General features: G+C 42.9%; 1 protein-coding gene across 1 annotated transcript; it reads left to right on the forward strand.

The window, feature by feature from the left end:
• Nucleotides 1–293: 293 nt before the first annotated feature.
• On the forward strand, nt 294–9,833 carry LOC140376014 (uncharacterized). The gene is made up of 6 exons (XM_072461964.1): nt 294–606; nt 1,343–1,560; nt 2,581–2,834; nt 5,075–6,079; nt 7,531–7,676; nt 9,336–9,833. The coding sequence occupies exons 1-6, from the start codon at nt 595–597 to the stop codon at nt 9,543–9,545; spliced, it is 1,845 nt and encodes a 614-aa protein (XP_072318065.1). The 5' UTR covers nt 294–594; the 3' UTR covers nt 9,546–9,833.
• Nucleotides 9,834–18,991: the final 9,158 nt, after the last annotated feature.

The raw sequence follows: 18,991 nt of genomic DNA on the forward strand, positions 1-18,991 counted from the left end.
ATGAGACAGAGGGGACAAGGAGACAAAGGGAACAAGGACACGAGAAGACAAGCACACAAGGAGACATAGGAAACGAGGAGATAGAGGAGACAAGGCCAAGGGGAGACAGAGGAGACAAGGAGACAGAGAAGACAGAGGAGACAGAAGAGGAGACGAGGAGACAGAGAAGAGGAGTAGACAGACAAGGAGACAGACAAGGAAACAGACGAGGAGACAAGGAGACAGAGAAGAGGAGGAGACAGACAAGGAGACAGACGAGAAAACAGGCGAGCAGACAAGGAGACAGAGAAGAGGAGGAGACAGACAAGGAGACAGACGAGGAGACAGAGCAGTCAGAGGAGACGAAGAGGAGAGACGTGACAGGAGCGGCAAGGACAAAAGAAGAGGACTGAGAGACACCTGACGCAACCTGGAGAAAACAAACGAGGAAACCAGAAGACGCAGCGAGGAAAGGAGTGGACACGAGGAGAGGAAACGAGGAAGCACAGAGAGGAGGACGTTTATATTGTGTGATAAAAGCACAGCAGCGGTTTCCTTGGTGCTTCAGGTCGCGGACAGCGTCTCTGTCCTCAGAGGGGACGACATCATCAGGACATGGACAAGGAGGTAAGGAGACTAAGCATTTGAGTGAAGGACATTGGACTGAACACTGAAGACATGTTTTGTCCAACAATGGGTCATGTCGTGTGAAAAGGCAGTAAACTGTTTCCTGTGTGTGTTTTTTGCAGGAAGTGAGAACCAAGACATGAGCTGATCTGTCCCAGGTGAGAACCATGTCCACAGAAACGTGTCCTACAGGTGGACAAGTGTCTCCAGACCGGCCCGGATCCCTCAGACCGGTTCACTCCAGAGCACGTTGGCCTGGTGTTCTGTCGAGATGTGCGCCCCGGTCCACATTTGAGTGTTTGCTTTGTAAAACGTCATAATTTACAGGTTTATTGGCGTCTCATTCTGCTTCTCTTGAGCTTATCATGCATCGTTTGTTTCGAAAGGTAACGTGTATGTCCAGGTCAGACAATCCTTTAAACCTAATCAAATAGAGACAAGTATTATTATTATTGACAAAAACAAAAGTATTTGAGGAGATTTGTGCCCTCTGATTACTAGGTTAGGTTGTATTTAAAGGAAAGTGCAGATATTTCACAGTCAGAATAAACATAATCAAACTCAGTATTCTGCAGGACACACAATATTTACATAGTTTCTAAATATTAATGAGCTCAAATCAACGGGTAAAGAAAAGGAAACATTTTCAGAGCCTGACACGGTTCTGTCGCTCGTTAGCCCCAGTGGAAATACGCCGCTTTGTCACAAAGTTTCTAAAGGTCCACATGTCCCGCAGGTGAAGCGTGACCTCTGGTCTTCAGGAGCCCAGATGGACACCAGGTCGTGCTCGGTCTTGGTGGACTTCCTCAGGTACGTGGAGGACCTGGGACTCAGGACGTATGACGGCCTCGTGATTCAGAACGCCTCGGACATCTCCAGAGAGAGCGACCGCGTCCGAGTCCAAAAGAACAAGCTCCTGCTCCAGGAACGGAGACGGCAGGACCAAATCCACAGGTACCAGAGGCAGGCGCACCACTGAAGATCATGATGTGGAAGAATCACAATCATGTTCTTCAATACTTTGTGTTCTTTCAGCTTCACATTCTGTTCTCTCTCTAGTTTAGTCTGTGTCTGGTTCAGGTGAGAATCCTCAGCAGAACTCTCTGTGTCAGGGTCAGAGGTCACATTTGTCGACCTGGTTTATGGTTCATCCCTCTGTAATCACTGGGCCAATCCACATGAAACAAAAACTGTCATATCTGGCGCACAAATAAACAAAAGTCACAATATTTTGCCTCAGAAAATGGCGCCATTATTCAACTCCAAAGACGTGATTGACATAAGATTAATAGCACAAGTTTGCGGCGCCAAATAGACAAAAAACAAGGGGGACAATTATGTGCACCTGAAACTGAAGCTGATCATTTTCTGATTTTCAAGGTTTTATCGAGTTTTGATGTTTGTTTAAAGTATGGCTGAAGTGTGTATCTAATCTGCCGCCCTTCTGAGTCTTTCGAACAAAATATAAGCAACAATTTGAACGATCCAAGGTAGACATTTTGATTTGCCTTTCTATTATAAAGCATTGAAAAAATACAGTATCGTAGCTTTCAAATGGCCAGGCATTTCTGTGAATATTTGTCCAGTAAAACCTAAAAATCATTTTTTTTAAAATGCCACGTGTGAGAACCTGCAACATTCACTGGGACTGGAGGAAGGAGGAAGTGTCTGGGGGTGAGGGAAGTCTGGAGTCCCTGCTTAGACTGCTGCCCCCGCGACCCAGCGATGATAAGCAGAAGATGGATGGATGGATGGATGCTAAATGTGGGTTAATGTGCTATTAAATCTCCATTAAATGCAGTAAAATCCAATGGTAAATGTGTTAAAAGCAGCTAATCCGTTTCTTCAAATCACATTATGTACCACTGACATGTTTAGATCATTCCGGAAATTACAATATTTAAAGGGTCACTGAAGTGTACCTTAACGTGATCCCGACAAACACATGAGCGAGCTGTGACTGTGTTTCTCCAGGATGGGCTTCATGACGATGCCCTTTCCCCAGGATCGAGCTCCTCCCCTGGGCTTCAGCGTCCGCTCGCAGTCCCTTCACTCGGTCCAGGATGAAACGGATCAGAACCACTGGGACCCGGACGACCCGACCAATCAGAGCCACTGGGACGCGGACGACACGAACAATCAGAGCCCCAGGAAACGTCCGCCTCCCAAACCCCGACGGGACCCGGCGACGAAACTGAGCAGCTCCGAAGCCGAGGCCCTCACAGAAGGTAAGATGTTTAACCCTGTCAGATGCCCTCCCTGTGTGTGTCAGATGCCCTCCCTGTGTGTGTCAGATGCCCTCCCTGTGTGTGTCAGATGCCCTCCCTGTGTGTGTCAGATGCCCTTCCTCATAATAGAGGTATAAAAGCTAGTAGCTAAGTTAGAGCTGCAGATTCAGTGCCATCTGCCTGAGGGCAAGAGAGAAAAAAGGCCAACAAATATTTAAACATGTCAGAAAACAAAATGTACCGTACATTTAAAAGGACAGACAATTTTTTAAAGATTCCCTCTCTTTGTTTTGCCATCCAGCCTTCAGTTGGCCGTGGTGGGTGAGCCTGCCACAGCCTGTTGTGAATCTCAGAGCAAAGTGATATGGAGTATCCAAGGATTTCAGACATTGTGAGGTTGGATTTACATACAGCGCATCGCCATAATCCATTAGAGGCCTAAAAGTGGCCAATGACAGACGTTTACGAGCTTACATGGTAAAAGGTGTTAAAGATGTCTGTAAACACATCTCAGAGTTGTTCTGAACATTCCTTCACTACACGGCCAGGAATTTGATCTGGTCCTGGGGGTTTCCTTGGGTTGATGTGCTGAAACACTAGCCTCACACTGTTGGAAGATGATATAGAAGCCGAGCAAAGCCTAAAGTGTGCTGAGATTGTCTGTAAGTGCTGGATCATTACAGTCCAGTTTGATAATGGTCTTATTATACCCTGTCACTGACTGAAGCCCTTGCCATAGGCTCTCAGGCTCGCAGAGCGGTCAGATCCACTGACCCACAGGTTGGCGTGCGATCGCAGCTGCCTCAGGTGTATAAGTCCCTGGGCTAGACACTTAACCCGCCTCGCCCCCATTGTCGGCGTAGATTGGCGTGTGAATGGGTTGTACCTTGATGTAAAACACTTTAGTGCCATGAAGGTAGAAAAGCGCTTCATAAATATGACCATTTTTACTCTCTAAAGTTTAGAGAGTAAAAATGTTCATATTTATGTAGCATTCCAGGACTGTTTAGAGTCTAAACAGTCCTGGAATGCTGCAATTTCCTCTTGGAGCCATATCCTACAGTCTTATAGTGTTGCTTGCTCCTGCCTTACCCTAGGTCTGTAGGCAAGGGTCAGCATGACTGTTAGATGGTCTGAATTGCCAATGTGAGGAAGTGCTGTGGCTTATGAGCACCTTTAATGTTGTAGTACACCAGGTCCAATGTATTATTCCCTCTTGTGGCAACGTTCACATTTTGAGGATCGGCCTTATTATACTCATATGCAACAATATAGAATGCACCTGGGTGTGTGGCCTGTAGCTAACCGATAACACTGAAAACCACCTTAACATCAGCCCTGGGGGGCATGTGCACGGCAGTGATGATAACTACTGTCAGCTCCCATGGTAAATAAAAGGGGCAGCACCTCACAGCCATGTATTCAATGTCAATATCAGTATCTGGAGATCATTTTAGCATCACAAGCACCACAAGATGTTAGTTTATACCACAAACCCACTGCCCTTAAGTCTCCCCAAACTGGAAGCGTCTCTGTCCCCTCTCCGCAGAGTTTACCCGTCTCGTTTCTGTGATGAGTGAATACAAATGTACAGTCTATCACTTCATGCCGGGTGCTTGTAATCCAATTTGGGATCCAACGAACTGACGTTTGCCAGCAAAACAGTGGGAATAGCAGGTCTGGCTGGGTTGGTTCGTAACCTAGCAGCAGTCCCTCCACATTTCCCCCACTTCCGTGATCTGCCACAGCGTTTATGTCCTTTTCTTCTCAGCATGCTCAGTGTCCCGAGCTGGTCCCACTCTTTTGGTCTCAAGTCCTTGCAGAGATTCTCGATACTGAATACATGCAAGATATATTTCACGTGTCCACTGCTCCTGACGGGTTGACCCAGGGCAAATGTGAACTTTATCTTTAACCTCAGCTCTGCTCTGTTTTATTACCTTTATCAACTGTTTAAGAACATCATTTCCAGTAAAAGTATTTCTCAGGAAAACAGTATTCACAGTAGATGTATTTCGAATAAATTTGATCGAGCAAATCTCAAAAATGAGGTTCGTCCCAAGTCTGGCAACTTCAGTTGTCTGGGTAGAGAGTGTGTTTGGGGAAAGTGAGGTGTCTGGGGAGAGGGAAGTGTCTGGGGGTTCATTCAGATCTTGTTCCCGCTCGATTTGGTTTGATTCGGGGCGGGGTTGCACGGGGGGCTCGGTTCTGGTTTCAAACAGGTCTTGTTTTGTTTCCAGGTCTGATCGGGGACAAGCTGCCTCCTCCCAAACCTCTGAGAAACCCCTGCACCCAGCTCAGCTCCAGCCTCGACAAATCACTGAGCCGTAACCACAGCGACAGGAGTTCTTCTGACCACTCAGATGCGGTCAGCGAGGAGGAGCCGGTCTACATCGAAATGGGTCCGAAGCAGAACATGGAACAGGACGAGGGCGTCTACGAGGAGATGATCTTTGCCTCAGAGTCCAAACCTCGAACGGTGCCCACGCCATTCCCCAACCTGCTGAGTCACAAAGCGCCGCTGCTCACTCTCCCCCAGAACCCTCAGATCCAGAACCCTCAGACCCAGAGCCTGGACCAGACCTCACCGCAGACCTCGGACGAGTCTCCCCTCACGCCCCTCGAAACCACCCTGGGACACTTCTTTCATCAGGATTCACGGCCCAAACCTCAGAGGAACCCTGGATGCAAAGCAGACGCTCGTGTGCGCAGAACCTCAGACCCAGTGCAGGACCAGGACCGGGGCCTGTTCAAACCGGACCGCAGATCTGAATGGAGCCAGAGCGTGGACCAAATCCACCCTGAGAGAGGCCTCCACCGAGACCCCAGGACCAGAGCGGACTTCAGAGACCGTAGACTGGACTCTGAACCGGACCTGAGACCGGACCAGAGACAGTACTTCAGTCTGCGCCGAGACCCAACAGGCCGAGACCACCGGGAGAAACGGGACCTGCGAGACCCACGGAAGGGCATCCGGGTCGAGCAAAGACGAGAGCGCAGTCTAGAGAGTCTGGAGCGGGTCTTGGACCCGGAGTCGGAGCGGGACATGGACTTCACGGTGACGAGTTCTGGTCGCACGTCAGCTCCGCCTCTGACCTCTCGCTCAGGCCCCTCCCCCATTCCTCAGAGCTACCGGCGCAGCCATTCAGCATGCCCCTCGCCAGTGAAGCGGCCGCCCCCCTATGATACCATCATGATGTCAGCAGTGATGCCACATGGAGGTCACGTGACCCATAGGCTCAGAGGTAATAATCTTCTTTTTCTTCTTCTTCTTTGGTGGTGTTTTATGGTGGTTGGTATCCATAGTGTTACATTAACTCCACCTACTGTAGTTGTACATCTTATTCATAACATATACAGTGACTGTGTCAAACAAAGAATGAATGAAACGGAGCAGAAAGAAGAGCAAGCTTATGTTTTCTGCCCCCACTGATATATTAAAACACATTTACAATAAAGTAACAGACAAAATTACATCGCAATCTCTCTTTTCTCTCAACAACCTAATTTTCTTTTTCATACTTACTTATTATAATTTGTTTCATTTTTCTCTCTTAAATGCAGTTCATTGATCGTGATAATTTCTTTATCAAGATCATTCCATAAATTCACTCTTTCACATGAACGCTTCATACTATATTTGGATCTGAATAAAGTGCGGACAACTACAGGAGGTTGCGGTAATGTAACACTTGTATACTAACCGCCATAAGAAGACATAATCACGTTCTAGAATCTGAAAACCGCCAAATTATTCAGGGCTCACGTCATTTTTAGTGTGTCCGAATGTCCAACAGGGGAAAAACAAGCGCATTCAAACTCATGTCTGTGACTGTGTTCTCAGATTGAACTGAAAGTGTGGGTAAAAGTATTTTCCACATATCCTTCATATTTGAATGTTTCTTTCTTAGAAACGTGCAAAAGGTTACACGTTTGCAAAGTTGCTAACATGTTTATCATGCTATATCTGTGCTACAGTTGCCATAGTTAAAACTCAGTATACAAACACCAGACAGGAAACACCAGATTCAGAATACTGCCAGAACCGGGAAACCGCTCAAGAACTGGGTTATTAACCGGGTGTAAACTCACTCAATGAAAGCAGAGGAAGAGCTGTTAATGTGCAATCTATGTGCTATCGTGACACATATTCATGTGCAATTACTGTCGGGATCACATCCAATGGTATTTATTTATTTATTTGTCTATGGGAGTTTGTATTTATTTATAGGAGATCTTCTACTGAAAGTGTTTTTCAGACTTCCTATAAGTGATCTGTTCTTCTGTATCTACCTCTGTATCTACCTGCGTTGCACCAATGAAATTTCCCCATGTGGGACAATAAAGGAATATCTTAAAAAGAATACAAACCGCTACACAAAGCGGCCACAAAGTTGCTAGCATCAGCTGCTTACCTGTAGCTTGAGATCACCTTATCAGGCAAAAAGTAGTATAATCCAGTCCATTTGTTGTTTGATTTTAGATCCATGACTGATGGTGTTAGTCCATCCATAGTTTGTTTTAGACAAATTTGTTCAATATTTATTACAGAAAAGAAATGTATCAGTGCGATCCAATGGTACGCCTGCCTGCGCTCCTTGTTCCGCGCTTCTTTGTTCCGCGGAAGAGATTTCGACTCTTTAGTCCTTTAGCATGTTAGCATTAGCACAATGTCTCATCCTTATTTCTCTTTCAGGACCAGAGTCTGTCTCAACACTGAGACCGGGTCAGAGCCACAGCCAGATCCAGAGCCAGAGCCAGGTTCATTGCCAGGTCCAGACTCAGCTCCAGACTCAGGTCCAGACTCAGCTCCAGAGCCATGATCAGTCTGTGCGCGCCCAGGTACGCCTCACATGCCTCTTTAAAAACAGGAAAAGGAAAACCAAGGTGTCTTATTAAAACAATAGTTGAAAAACTCTCCAGATGACTACAACTTGAATTATGTAAAAAGCTCAGTGAATGATTGGTTAAGTTTAAGGTACACTTTATTGTCTCCGTGGGGAAATTTGTCCTCTGCATTTGACCCATTCTTTTGTACCGCTGGAGTGTGCAGTGCACAGGGACCAGAGCCAGATCTTTAGCTAGGCTTGGTCAGGACTACCTGGCGACCTGTGAAGCGAGAATGCTAGCCACTCTGCCTCCATGCTGTTATAAAAAAAAAACATCTGGAAAACAAACAGTAAAACTGATCAATCTTTAAGCAGAAGTAACACAACCTGTATCACAACAGAAAGAGCTGCTAATGTTGAACTCTGTCACCTTTCCACTGTCCTGTGTCCCAAACAGAGCACGGTTCTGAACCGGATCCTGGAACAATCCCTGGACCAGGCCTCGTCTGTTTTTCCTAACTGTTTTGATGATTTGAATGTTCAGAATATGTATTTAACTAATCCAAAACTAAGTCACAATCAACCCACAGCGAATGCTAACCACTGAGCTAACCATAGAGCTAACCACGGATCCAAGAACAGAGCTAACCATAGAGCTAACCACAGAACTAACACTGCGCCTAATTATACAGCTAACCACAGATCTAACCACATAACTAAATAGAAAGCTAACCCTGCAGCTAATAACAGAACTAACCACAGAGCTAACCTTGCAGCTAACCACAGAGCTAATTGTAAAGCTAACTCTGCGGCTGATTGTAGAGCTAATGCTGTGTTCCAGTTGTCCTCAGAGGTCAGATGTTGGACCAGTACTTCTCAAAAAGGGGAATTACTGAGACTATTACATTCACAGTTTGTTAAATAAAGTTTGAGAGTTCATTTTTGCCTTTATTGACATTAGCTTTACATTAATTGATGTTAGCAACATTAGCATAGCCTCTGAGGACGACTGGAATGCAGCATAAACTCAAACTAAACTCAAACCCAGTCTAACCAGTCTCTGTTGAATCTGAACAAACTCTGACTAACTCTAACTCCAGATTAACTTCACTAAAACCCACAATACTGTTATTGGTTCATAAAAAACATACAACTAATAAAAAGAACAAACACCTGTGTAACACTTCTCTGAGATGTTCTGTTGTTTATTTAACACATAACATCCAACAAGAGCACAGAACACGGAACACATGCCATAAAAACATTATGGCAAAAAATGGTCAACATAGAATTTAATCAAATTTGTTCATGTTCAAATTATATCTGAACGTCAGTTTTTCCATTTGTCTAACGTCTTTTCCTATGTCAGACCAGCCTTTGATCATTGGTGGAGTTTGTGTTGTCTAATTAGTTCACACAAAATAATATTCATACTCACGGTTTAGCCAAAACAAAAGCATTATACACTATAAGACACAACAGGCCTTGTTTAGCCAAATGTGTCTGTTTTTTGAGTCTTAAATGAGCTTGAATATTTATAAAGACACGATTCAATCAGACAAAGTGTCTGAGCCTGAGCTCAAGCCTAATAATCACTTAATGAGCAGCGTCACTGGTTCTTTGTCGCTCCCTAGTGTCGAGCCCATTATGCTGCAGACTCTTGTTTCCACAGGCGTCCTGGTTCTACGGTGGTCTCCCTGTGTGCGGGGCCCCTGGCTTTGGGGCCCCTGGCTTTGGGGACAGGGACCTACTTATGCGAGATACGATGGAGCGTAAAAGGGTTTTGTGTCGGGAGATCAGGAGCCGGACTGTAAGGAGGCCTCCCCCGTACGGGGCCCCAACAGCCCATGGAGGAGCCAGAGGCTGGGACAGTGAGATCTGAGTGTGGCGTCTCCCTCAGGCCACAGGTGGAACTGCATCAGCAGATGACACATTAGAGAAGCTTCTGCCTCTGTCCACCTCTCCAGAGGTGTAAAAATGAATAATGAGCTGATGTTTCCAAAGACATTCACATTTCTGATTAATTAAAGTTAAAACTGGATTCAAACTGAGTTTTTGAGCTGCACGTGAACATTCTCTGATAAAACTGTGGACTATTTACGTCAGAGTGAAAATATGGAATGTGAGAAAGTGAAATATGTGTCAAAATAAAGATCTTAAAAAATTGGGATTGATTATTTCTCCTCCCCTCCCCTCCCTCCCTCTCCAGACTCCTCCTCCCCTTCCTAGACTCCTCCCTCCCTCTCCAGACTCCTCCCTCTCTCTCCACTCTTTCAAAGTCTTTTACACACAAAGCTGTGAGTCCGTGTGTTCCAGAGGTTTGGATGCAGAAGAGAAGTCTTGTCAGATGTCTGCAGGTTCAAATCCTGCTTTTGACAGCGCTGAAGATCAGAGTAACACATTTTATTTGGTGGGACAGTGCACGTTAATGAACATACATAATACACATGCTTTAAACACACCGGATTATTGGATCCATGTATAATTTGTTAAAAAAAATATTATTATTATTGTAAATAAATTACAATAAAACGGGTTTATTTTTCATATTTCAATGTGATCCCAAAACTAAAAAACAAATGTTGAAAATACAATTTCCATGCACAGTTTCTTTATTCAATTTGTTTGTCTCCCAAACGTCAGGCTGATGCAGATCTCTGTGAGTTGAATCTCAGGAGGGAACACCACATGTGGCTGACCCTAACCCTAACCCACGATTACAAGGTGTTCAAAAAGAACGGACAATTGGATTGACGTTATGTCAGGAATAAATGGCTAGGTTTTAAAAAGCAATTAAGATTAAGGTCAGGGTTTGGGGTGGGATTTCATGTCAATACAATACGTTTATCAATTAATTAACTATAGATAAATATCTAAAAAGAAGAGAAAAAGAGTTATCCAGGCTTTTACTCCACGAGTTCAAAGACCTTTAGGAATATTAGTTATATAAATCTGTCGTAAAAAATACAACATCCATCCATTTTCTACCGCTTGGCCTCACACGAAAATCAAAACAAATAAATTTCATCATCATATAAAAGAAAATAGGCTGAAAACAAGTGAAGAAACAATATAAAGTTTATTGAAATTGTTTAAGGGGTTCTGTAGTCAGGTAATGTTGGTCTTGGTCGATCATTGTTCTCAAGGTCCAGGCTCTTTGGGAGCAGAAGGAGGGTGTGTAAAGCCAACCCAAAATAATTAATGTTGTTCACTGTAGTAAACTAGACTTTTTTTTTTTTTTTTCACCAAATCTTATGATATTTAGCTGAGTTGAGGCCTTTTGGGGCCCATTCTGAAAAATGAGACAGATGAGACAGATTAAAGCGGTTGTTTTAATCCGTCCTCTTTGTCTTGTTTGTCCAGTGTAGAGTCTGTCACAGCTGGAACATCCGAAGCAGTATGGCAGCGTTTCCACAGTCAGCGCTCTGGCTTCATCTAGTGGATTAGTTAGAAATTGCACGTTTTTGAAAGCTCAGTGGGTTTGTTTAAGAGTTGGTCCTGGAAAAGGTCCATCTGACCAAGAAATCTTTGAGTTTTTTTCTTTTTCTGAGGGCTACAATCGGTCTGTACCCGCTGACGTAAGGATTGTTCTGAAATATTGGGTTGGGGTTAGCAATCCGCTAGAACAGGTCTATTCAACGGAGGGTCAAGACCACTGGGCCAGAAAACCACCACACGCCACTACTGTTACAACATTGTTTCAATAAATTAAGATTTTGTGATCAATAACATGCTAAATGCTTTTGCAACATTGCCTTGCAAAAGTGCCCATCCAGCGCGGAATTAAACTTTGACTAGACTAGTATCAACCAGGTATGAACCATATTCACCCCAATTGAACCATAATTATATATGGTTTGATTTATGGTTTGACTTATGCTGAATAGCCCTATCGCGCTATTATAATTATTCTATGATAAGTATAAAGATCTTTTTTTAAGTCCCTGTTGGTCCAGCTGTTTTGGTCTATGAATGCAGCTGAGGCCTCTGTTTAGTTCTATCTGGGCCCTATTTGGACTAAAAGGGGTGGAGCAATTGAGAATGTTGGTGGAGGAATTCAATGACAAGTTCTCCGTTACACCAGGTTTTTTAGTGGCCGTCCTGTACAATGTCCTCAGTTGTTTATGTAGCATGCGAGGGTAAGGCCTCCACTCGCATACTGGCATTTCACCTCAGCATACGGGGGCCACAGGTTCGTATTGAACAGAGGACAAGTTTGCTCAATTTGAATAATTTATTGATACATCAAGTTAAGTGGTAGATCGGATAGTTGAAAATCTAGTTGTTTTTCAGAGTCCATATCAAAAGATAAATACAATGACGTACATTCAATCGTTAACATCTGTCCACATAAAAGTCCGGGTTCCAACCGGTAACAGGGAGAGGAGCACTTGTTAAAATAAAACATAATCAAAAAGGCAGCGGTGGTTGAGCTGGACGCCCGGTGGGCTCCTGCACCTTCACCTATGAACAAATGTATTAATTTAAAAACACACAGTCACATCAACTTAAACGCCCGCTATAGCCAGTCACTAGAAACATACCCCTTCGCGGGCACGCCGTACAAGGGCTTTAAACCGGGCTTGGAATGACCCTAGCTTCAGAGGACCACCGCACACACACACACCCGGTCTACAGTGAAGACACACCCAGCTGCGCGATGAGGCGCTCCCCGAGCGGACAGCGGCACTACAAAAGAGCGTCTGATAAGGGCCAAGTTACGCGTTAAGCTGAATGCAATGTACCATTCATACCTGCTACATGGAGTAGACGCATGGACCACACACACACCCACCGGGCGACCAGCACCCGGAAGTACAGACAGCCGGAGGACGAACAACAACATAGAGCAGGGGTGGGCAATTATTTTCCTCCGAGGGCCATATTCGAATCCAGGCAAGTAGCGGAGGGCCGGCCCGCCATCATTGGTGTGAAGAAAAATAAATCCCAAAAATGAAATATCAAATAAAATATAACTTTTCTGTCAAATATAGGCTATTGAATCTATTATTTAATTGATTTCACATCATATGTATTAAGGATACACGTGCAGACAGATGCTTGAGGGCAAAAAAGGAAAAAAAGGAAAAAGATTATTATTATTTTTTTTTTAAATATTACTTGGACAAGCTTGGCGGGCCGGATTGAAAGGCCCTGCGGGCCGGATCCGGCCCGCGGGCCACCCACCCCTGGGCAAACTACTATAAAAAGACGCTCTATGTCATAGAGCGCCTTTTTATAGCATTATGTCTGGCGCCCCCTGCAGGCAGGGCAAAACCAAAAGACGCACACATCCACACTAGGCAAGGCAAGGCAAGTTTATTTGTAGAGCACATTTCATACACAAGGCAATTCAAAGTGCTTCACACAGCAGGAAAAATGCATTCAGATCACAAAGAAATTACAGAAATACAATAAAATTAACTAAATTAAAAATTATCAATCCAACTGATTTTCTAAACTAATAAAATCACAAACAAAAGAGAAGAGTGCAAAGATAAAAATTAACTACAATAAAATTAACTAAATTAAAAATTATCAATCCAACTGATTTTCTAAACTAATAAAATCACAAACAAAAGAGAAGAGTGCAAAGAAAAAATCCTTTCAGTCATATGCGCAGCTAAACAAAACTGTTTTTAGCTTAGATTTGAACATTGTCAGAGTAGAACCTGTCTCACATCTTCAGGAAGACTGTTCCAGATTTTAGCTGCATAAAACTGAAACGCAGATTCCCCATGTTTAGTCCTGACTCTGGCACCAGCAGGAGGCCGGTCCCTGAGGTCCTCACAGTCAGAGATGGTTCATATGGCACTAACATATCCAAGATGTACTTTGGTGCTAGGCCATGGAGAGACTTGTACACAAGCAGAGCTGCTTTAAAGTCTATTCTCTGAGCCACAGGGAGCCAGTGCAGAGACCTGAGAACAGGACTAATGTGATCATACCTCCTGGTTCTAGTCAGGACCCGAGCAGCAGCGTTCTGGATGTACTGCAGCTGTTTTACAGCTCGTTTGGAGAGACCAGTGAGCAGGCCGTTACAGTAGTCTAATCTACTAGAGACAAACGCATGGATAAGTCTCTCTAAATCTGGTTTTGACAGTATATTTTTGATTTTGGCAATGTTTTTTAGATAGTAAAAAGCTGCTGATGTTATTGATTTGACGTGGCTATTAAAGTTCAAGTCTGAGTCCATTATTACCCCCAGATTTCTAATTTGGTTTGTAGGTTTTAGAGCGAGACTCTGGAGGTGACCGCTAACACTTTCTCTTTGTTTCTGTGGGCCAAAAACGATTATTTCAGTCTTGTCTGAGTTCAGCTGGAGAAAGTTGTTTTTCATCCACACACTGATCTGTTGGATGCAGTGACAGAGTGAATCTACTGGTCCATAGTCACCTGCCGATAGTGAAACATAGATCTGAGTGTCGTCTGCATAATTGTGATAGGACACATTTTCACTGCGTATCAACTGACCCAACGGCAGCATGTAGAGGTTGAACAGAAGGGGACCCAGGACTGACCCTTGGGGCACTCCACAGGTCAGGGTCATGTGGTCTGAGACACAGCTACCAATTTCAACAAAGTACTTCCTGTCTTCCACTACTACATTTAGTTGGCGTTTTGTGAGGATCATGGTCTTTATTATTCAAACCGACCATTAGTAGCAGTATTTTCACTTGGGGGTTGTTCTCAGCCTTGGCCATCACCTCCTGGAAGTGGTAGAAGGCCCCGTCTAGATAACTGTTAATCTGAATTTCGTAAATATATTGGTCTGGCCAGATTGGAGCCATCCAGGAATCAGGATGAGCTCTGGTTTGTGGCATTTCCAGTCTATATCTGTGTCCGGAGGGAGCAATGAGCCTGTGTGCAGACGGGATCCCACAAGATCCAGACACAGGCCAAAACTGTAACTGTAACTGAGTAAATGTAACTGAGCAAACTGAGTAGGCTACTACCACCACTGCTCACATAAACCTGTAGGTAGAAAACCCTTTGCATATGTCACTGTAAACATGTCCTCCAAAGTTTACTCTCATATCTCCTTCATTATGAGGCCAAATTTGTTCAAATAAAAACTGACCTGTGACTGTGTGTGTTAAAGGTCAGGAGGGAACACCATGGACAGCTCCTAAATAAAGGCAGGATCCTAAGTGAATGATGGAACTTCAGGGTGAATTATCCTGGGTTTAAGGCATTTATAAATCTAAAAATACAAGTTAAAATGAAACACAATGAATGACCCTCTCACGATATTAAGATGCAAAAAAGAATATGACTAGTTGACAAATTGATTGATTACGTTTAGGGTTAGGTGTTAGGGTTTGATCTTCTGCTTTCATTTCATCCGATGCGCGGCCTTCTCTGTATGAATAATCGTTGTTTTTATTATTATCAGGATCCATATGACTATTAAAGTCATCCTGATAATACTTTTCTCCCATTCTTCCAACGTGAATTCCTTTCGCTACAGTCGGCGGACAGTAGAGACTCTCACGCCGCAGTAATATCTTCAGGTTCGTCGGTCACAAGAACCCAGCTGCCGAACGTGCTGCCACTTATCCGTGACTTCTCCGGCGCCACTCGCTCCCAATGAACGTAATGGGACGTGCGTGACAGAGAGCGTGCGGCGGCTGATTGGAAACGGCATGTGTCTGTGCACGGGAGCCATGTGGAATCCCTTAAATCCGTAACCTAACGACGTTTGTACGTTTGGGCCACTCACTGCAGCGTGGCTTTGAGAAGAGCGTAGTGGCGCTGATGCGATTTAGAGGGAATTCAAGTCACGTCCGTCAGCCCGGCGTCTAAAGGTCACAAGGTTTTTACATTTCGACAATCCAAGGGTGCGGTTCCTGATCGACTTGTCATTTTAGTTGTTATTGTCAAACTGTGAAAGGAGGAAAGTGCCATTTAACTCATCAAACTTGTTCATGCAGCTCTGGCAAAACCTTTGGCGCGTCGCTAATATTCACATGCATGACTTTGTGGTCACGTGCATAGCTTTAGAACAGATTTTACAGACAGTGAAAAGAAGCAGAGGCAACACACTCTCATCCCAAAATGTATGCAGGGAAAAAAAATCTCATTTAAGAATAAAGTCAGCGGTGGAAGTATCACGTTAAAACATCCTCTCAGGTAAAAATATTAAAGTACACCTGTAACAATGCACTTTAGGAACATCCATCCATTTTCTACCGCTTGTTCCCTTTCGGGGTCGCGGGTGACTGGAGCCTATCCCAGTGACTTCGGGCCTTAACTTTAGGAACAAGTAAAGTAATTCACACAGAGTTTGAGACTTATTCAAATGTCAAATTGAGATATTGAAAAAGGAATTGTCCAGATTTTTGCTTGTCAGAAGCAGATTTTCTGGGCGATTTTGGGTGATTCTTTATATTTTTGTTTGCTCAAAGCATGGACTTAATCCAAAAAAAGAAAAGAAAATAAGTAGGCATGATGTCACCATGAACTTGCAAAAGAAATTACCCTTTCAGCAAGCCTAAAATCATGAGGAAAAAGCTCTCTGGAAAGTACAGCTCCTGCTCTCAAATGTAGTGAAGTAAAAGTTAAAAGTAACCACTGGAAAATGTACTTCAGTTAGCTGTACAGTACTTTTACTTTTGCACTTTGTTACATTCCACCACTGAATACATTACATTACCACAATTTAAAATAATTGAAATGTATATTATTTCGATGGGACTCAAATCTTATGCCTGGTGTGCGTTAACCTTGCATATATTATTTATATTTGAATGCACTATTCTTAAAACAATAAAGTCAAATACTATACTCTACTATCTTTTCTCTGGCCCCGCCCTGTTTGTACCTTTGTTTTTTGCTTTTTCTTTAATTAAAACTAATAAAAATAAATATGATAATTTACATTATTTAGTATTTTCCATTTCAATTTCTAAGACATTTGATATTGTGTGACCACTGCATAAGTATCTCTTTTTTGTGTGTGCATTTAATAAGTATAGTTATTATTATGTATTCATATTATTATTACAGATGTTGTTTTGCTCTGACAGACAGAAAGTTCACTGACCTTGCTGTCTCTGCTCTGGTTGATCATTACAGCAGTGTTGACTTTTCGGTTCTTGGAAAACACCGGCAAAACACACACACACAAGACATTTACTAGTGCATTTTTATTTCACATTCTTTGCTTGAGCGTTCATTCTTTGACTTTTATGATGAGAAGTTTGGCAGTTCTTCTCTCGGTGCTGGATCGAGGCTTGTAGCGCGGTGAACGTGTCTGAAGTTACCTCACCAAAAGGGATTCCCCAAATCCACGTTCTTTATGAGGGAGCAGCCTTATATGGTCGTGTGAGCGTGGCCACGGACAATGTCGATTTATCAGAATATGAAGGAAGCTTTTAATTAGGGCAAGGGATTAATGAACAATGTCGTGTCAAAATTGGCATAAAAAACTTTTGCACAAAACAACAACAGATTTGTACATTTGAACTGCAACGATCATCTTTTTTGGCCAAATCAACATCGTTTTAGTAACAATGGGAAATATTTATCGACGTCGTCCTTTGATGATTGATTTGATTTGTTTAGGTCTGTTTATATGTACCCTCTTCAAACCATGCGCCGGGCCGACGTGTTTGCTCTCAAAGTTCAAGCTCATCTTCTGGAACAGATGGAAAATTACCTCGAACGGAGCAAACACTTTGTTGGCGGACATTTCACGTGACAGAGTTGGTGTTTTTTAAGGAGTTATTATATCCAAGAAATCAAAAAGAATGACAACCATCGTAGCCCTTTGACTGAAATAGTAATTAAAGCTTATAAATCTGAACTTTCAAGGTGGATTAATATCTAAATTATGCAAATTACTACTGATTACATTAAAGATAGGTGGGAAAGAGAGGGTCACTTTGTTCTGGATGATGAAGAGTGGGAAAATATACGTATATCTCATTGGAAAACAGGATCACATGTTTGGAGGGAATTCTGTTGGAAAAGTGTGTCTTATTTCTTTCTAAGCCCATGTCAAAGTGCCCATTACTCACTGAGATATGCAGACTGTTGGAGAGGATGTGGCAGCAGGAGGCAAAAAACTATCACGTGTTTTGGGATTGTTCTTACAGATAATTTGTGACATCCCCATCCGACTGGATTTCAGGACTCTGTATTTGGGCCTTAAGACTCCTGTCATGGACACAACCAGCAGCATCTCTGGAGCCTCTTCCTGGCCGCAGCGAAAAAGGCAATCACAAAGAAATGAATGACAGAAAATGAACTGACGATCAAGGACTGGACTGACATTATACCGGACATTCACAAAATAGAAAAGATTACATTTGGACTTATTTGGGAATGGAAATATTTGACAGACTGTGGACTAAAAGGGACGTTTGCTTTGGGTTCTGTGTGCAATGAATTTTTGTCTTCTTTTTTTTTAATCATTTATGGCTGTTGGATGTCTGCTTGTTTTGTTTTGTTTCCCCTCTCTCTGGTCACGTTCTGTTCTTTTTTTAAAAATAAATAAATAGAAACATAAAAAATAAATAAATACAAGAGAGAGTTGCTGTTTGGGCAGACGTTAATAACAGAAATTGTGTACTGGTACGTCAATGTGGCTGAGCAATGCAGGCAATGTGTCAGAAAAAGAGAAATAAATCTACTAAAATGTGCCTGTAAATGAGGGTTAAATATGGCATAAAACATTCACTGTATTTGTATAAAGGGGCTGAAAAATCAATATTCAAACAGCTCTATTAAAATATTTTTTACGGGCCACAATGTAAGTGCATGCTTGTCAAATGGAGATGTTATTGCCTCGCCTGAAATATTATATATGTTTTTATTGCTGACAAATACCTTGTCAGCAATAAAACAATGTACTTGCCACAATATCTGCTCCATGGTAATACGTTTAATGACACACTGTGGAATATTCCAGACAAAGCAATAACAATGGCCATGAAAAGTAGTTTTTACTAAAAAATACCAAATGATAGAGCTGCGTGACTGGAAGCAACAGACGCTACGCTTTCCCTCGGGATTAATAAAGTATTTATTCATCTACTATAGACAATATACTGTACTTGATATTCAAAATGTGCATATTTTGATACTTCACATTTTTAAAACATCCACTTCTATAAATAAACTAGAAAAGACCTGAGTAATAACTTGAGATACTTTGCTGTGAAATAAAACACAAAGACTTTTTAAATTAAATTATTTTAAAGGACTGGTCACGGATGACCCGCAGTGCCAATGCACTTGTTTTATAAAACTGTATCTCATATTATGTATCGGTGAATGCTTTATTTGTGTTTTAGTATATCCTGTGTTTGTTTGGTGTTTATT

This window comes from Eucyclogobius newberryi, unplaced genomic scaffold (assembly GCF_026437365.1).
Source record: "Eucyclogobius newberryi isolate DKJ021-1_F unplaced genomic scaffold, fEucNew1.0.hap1 SCAF_10, whole genome shotgun sequence".
Lineage (NCBI taxonomy): Eukaryota > Metazoa > Chordata > Actinopteri > Gobiiformes > Gobiidae > Eucyclogobius > Eucyclogobius newberryi.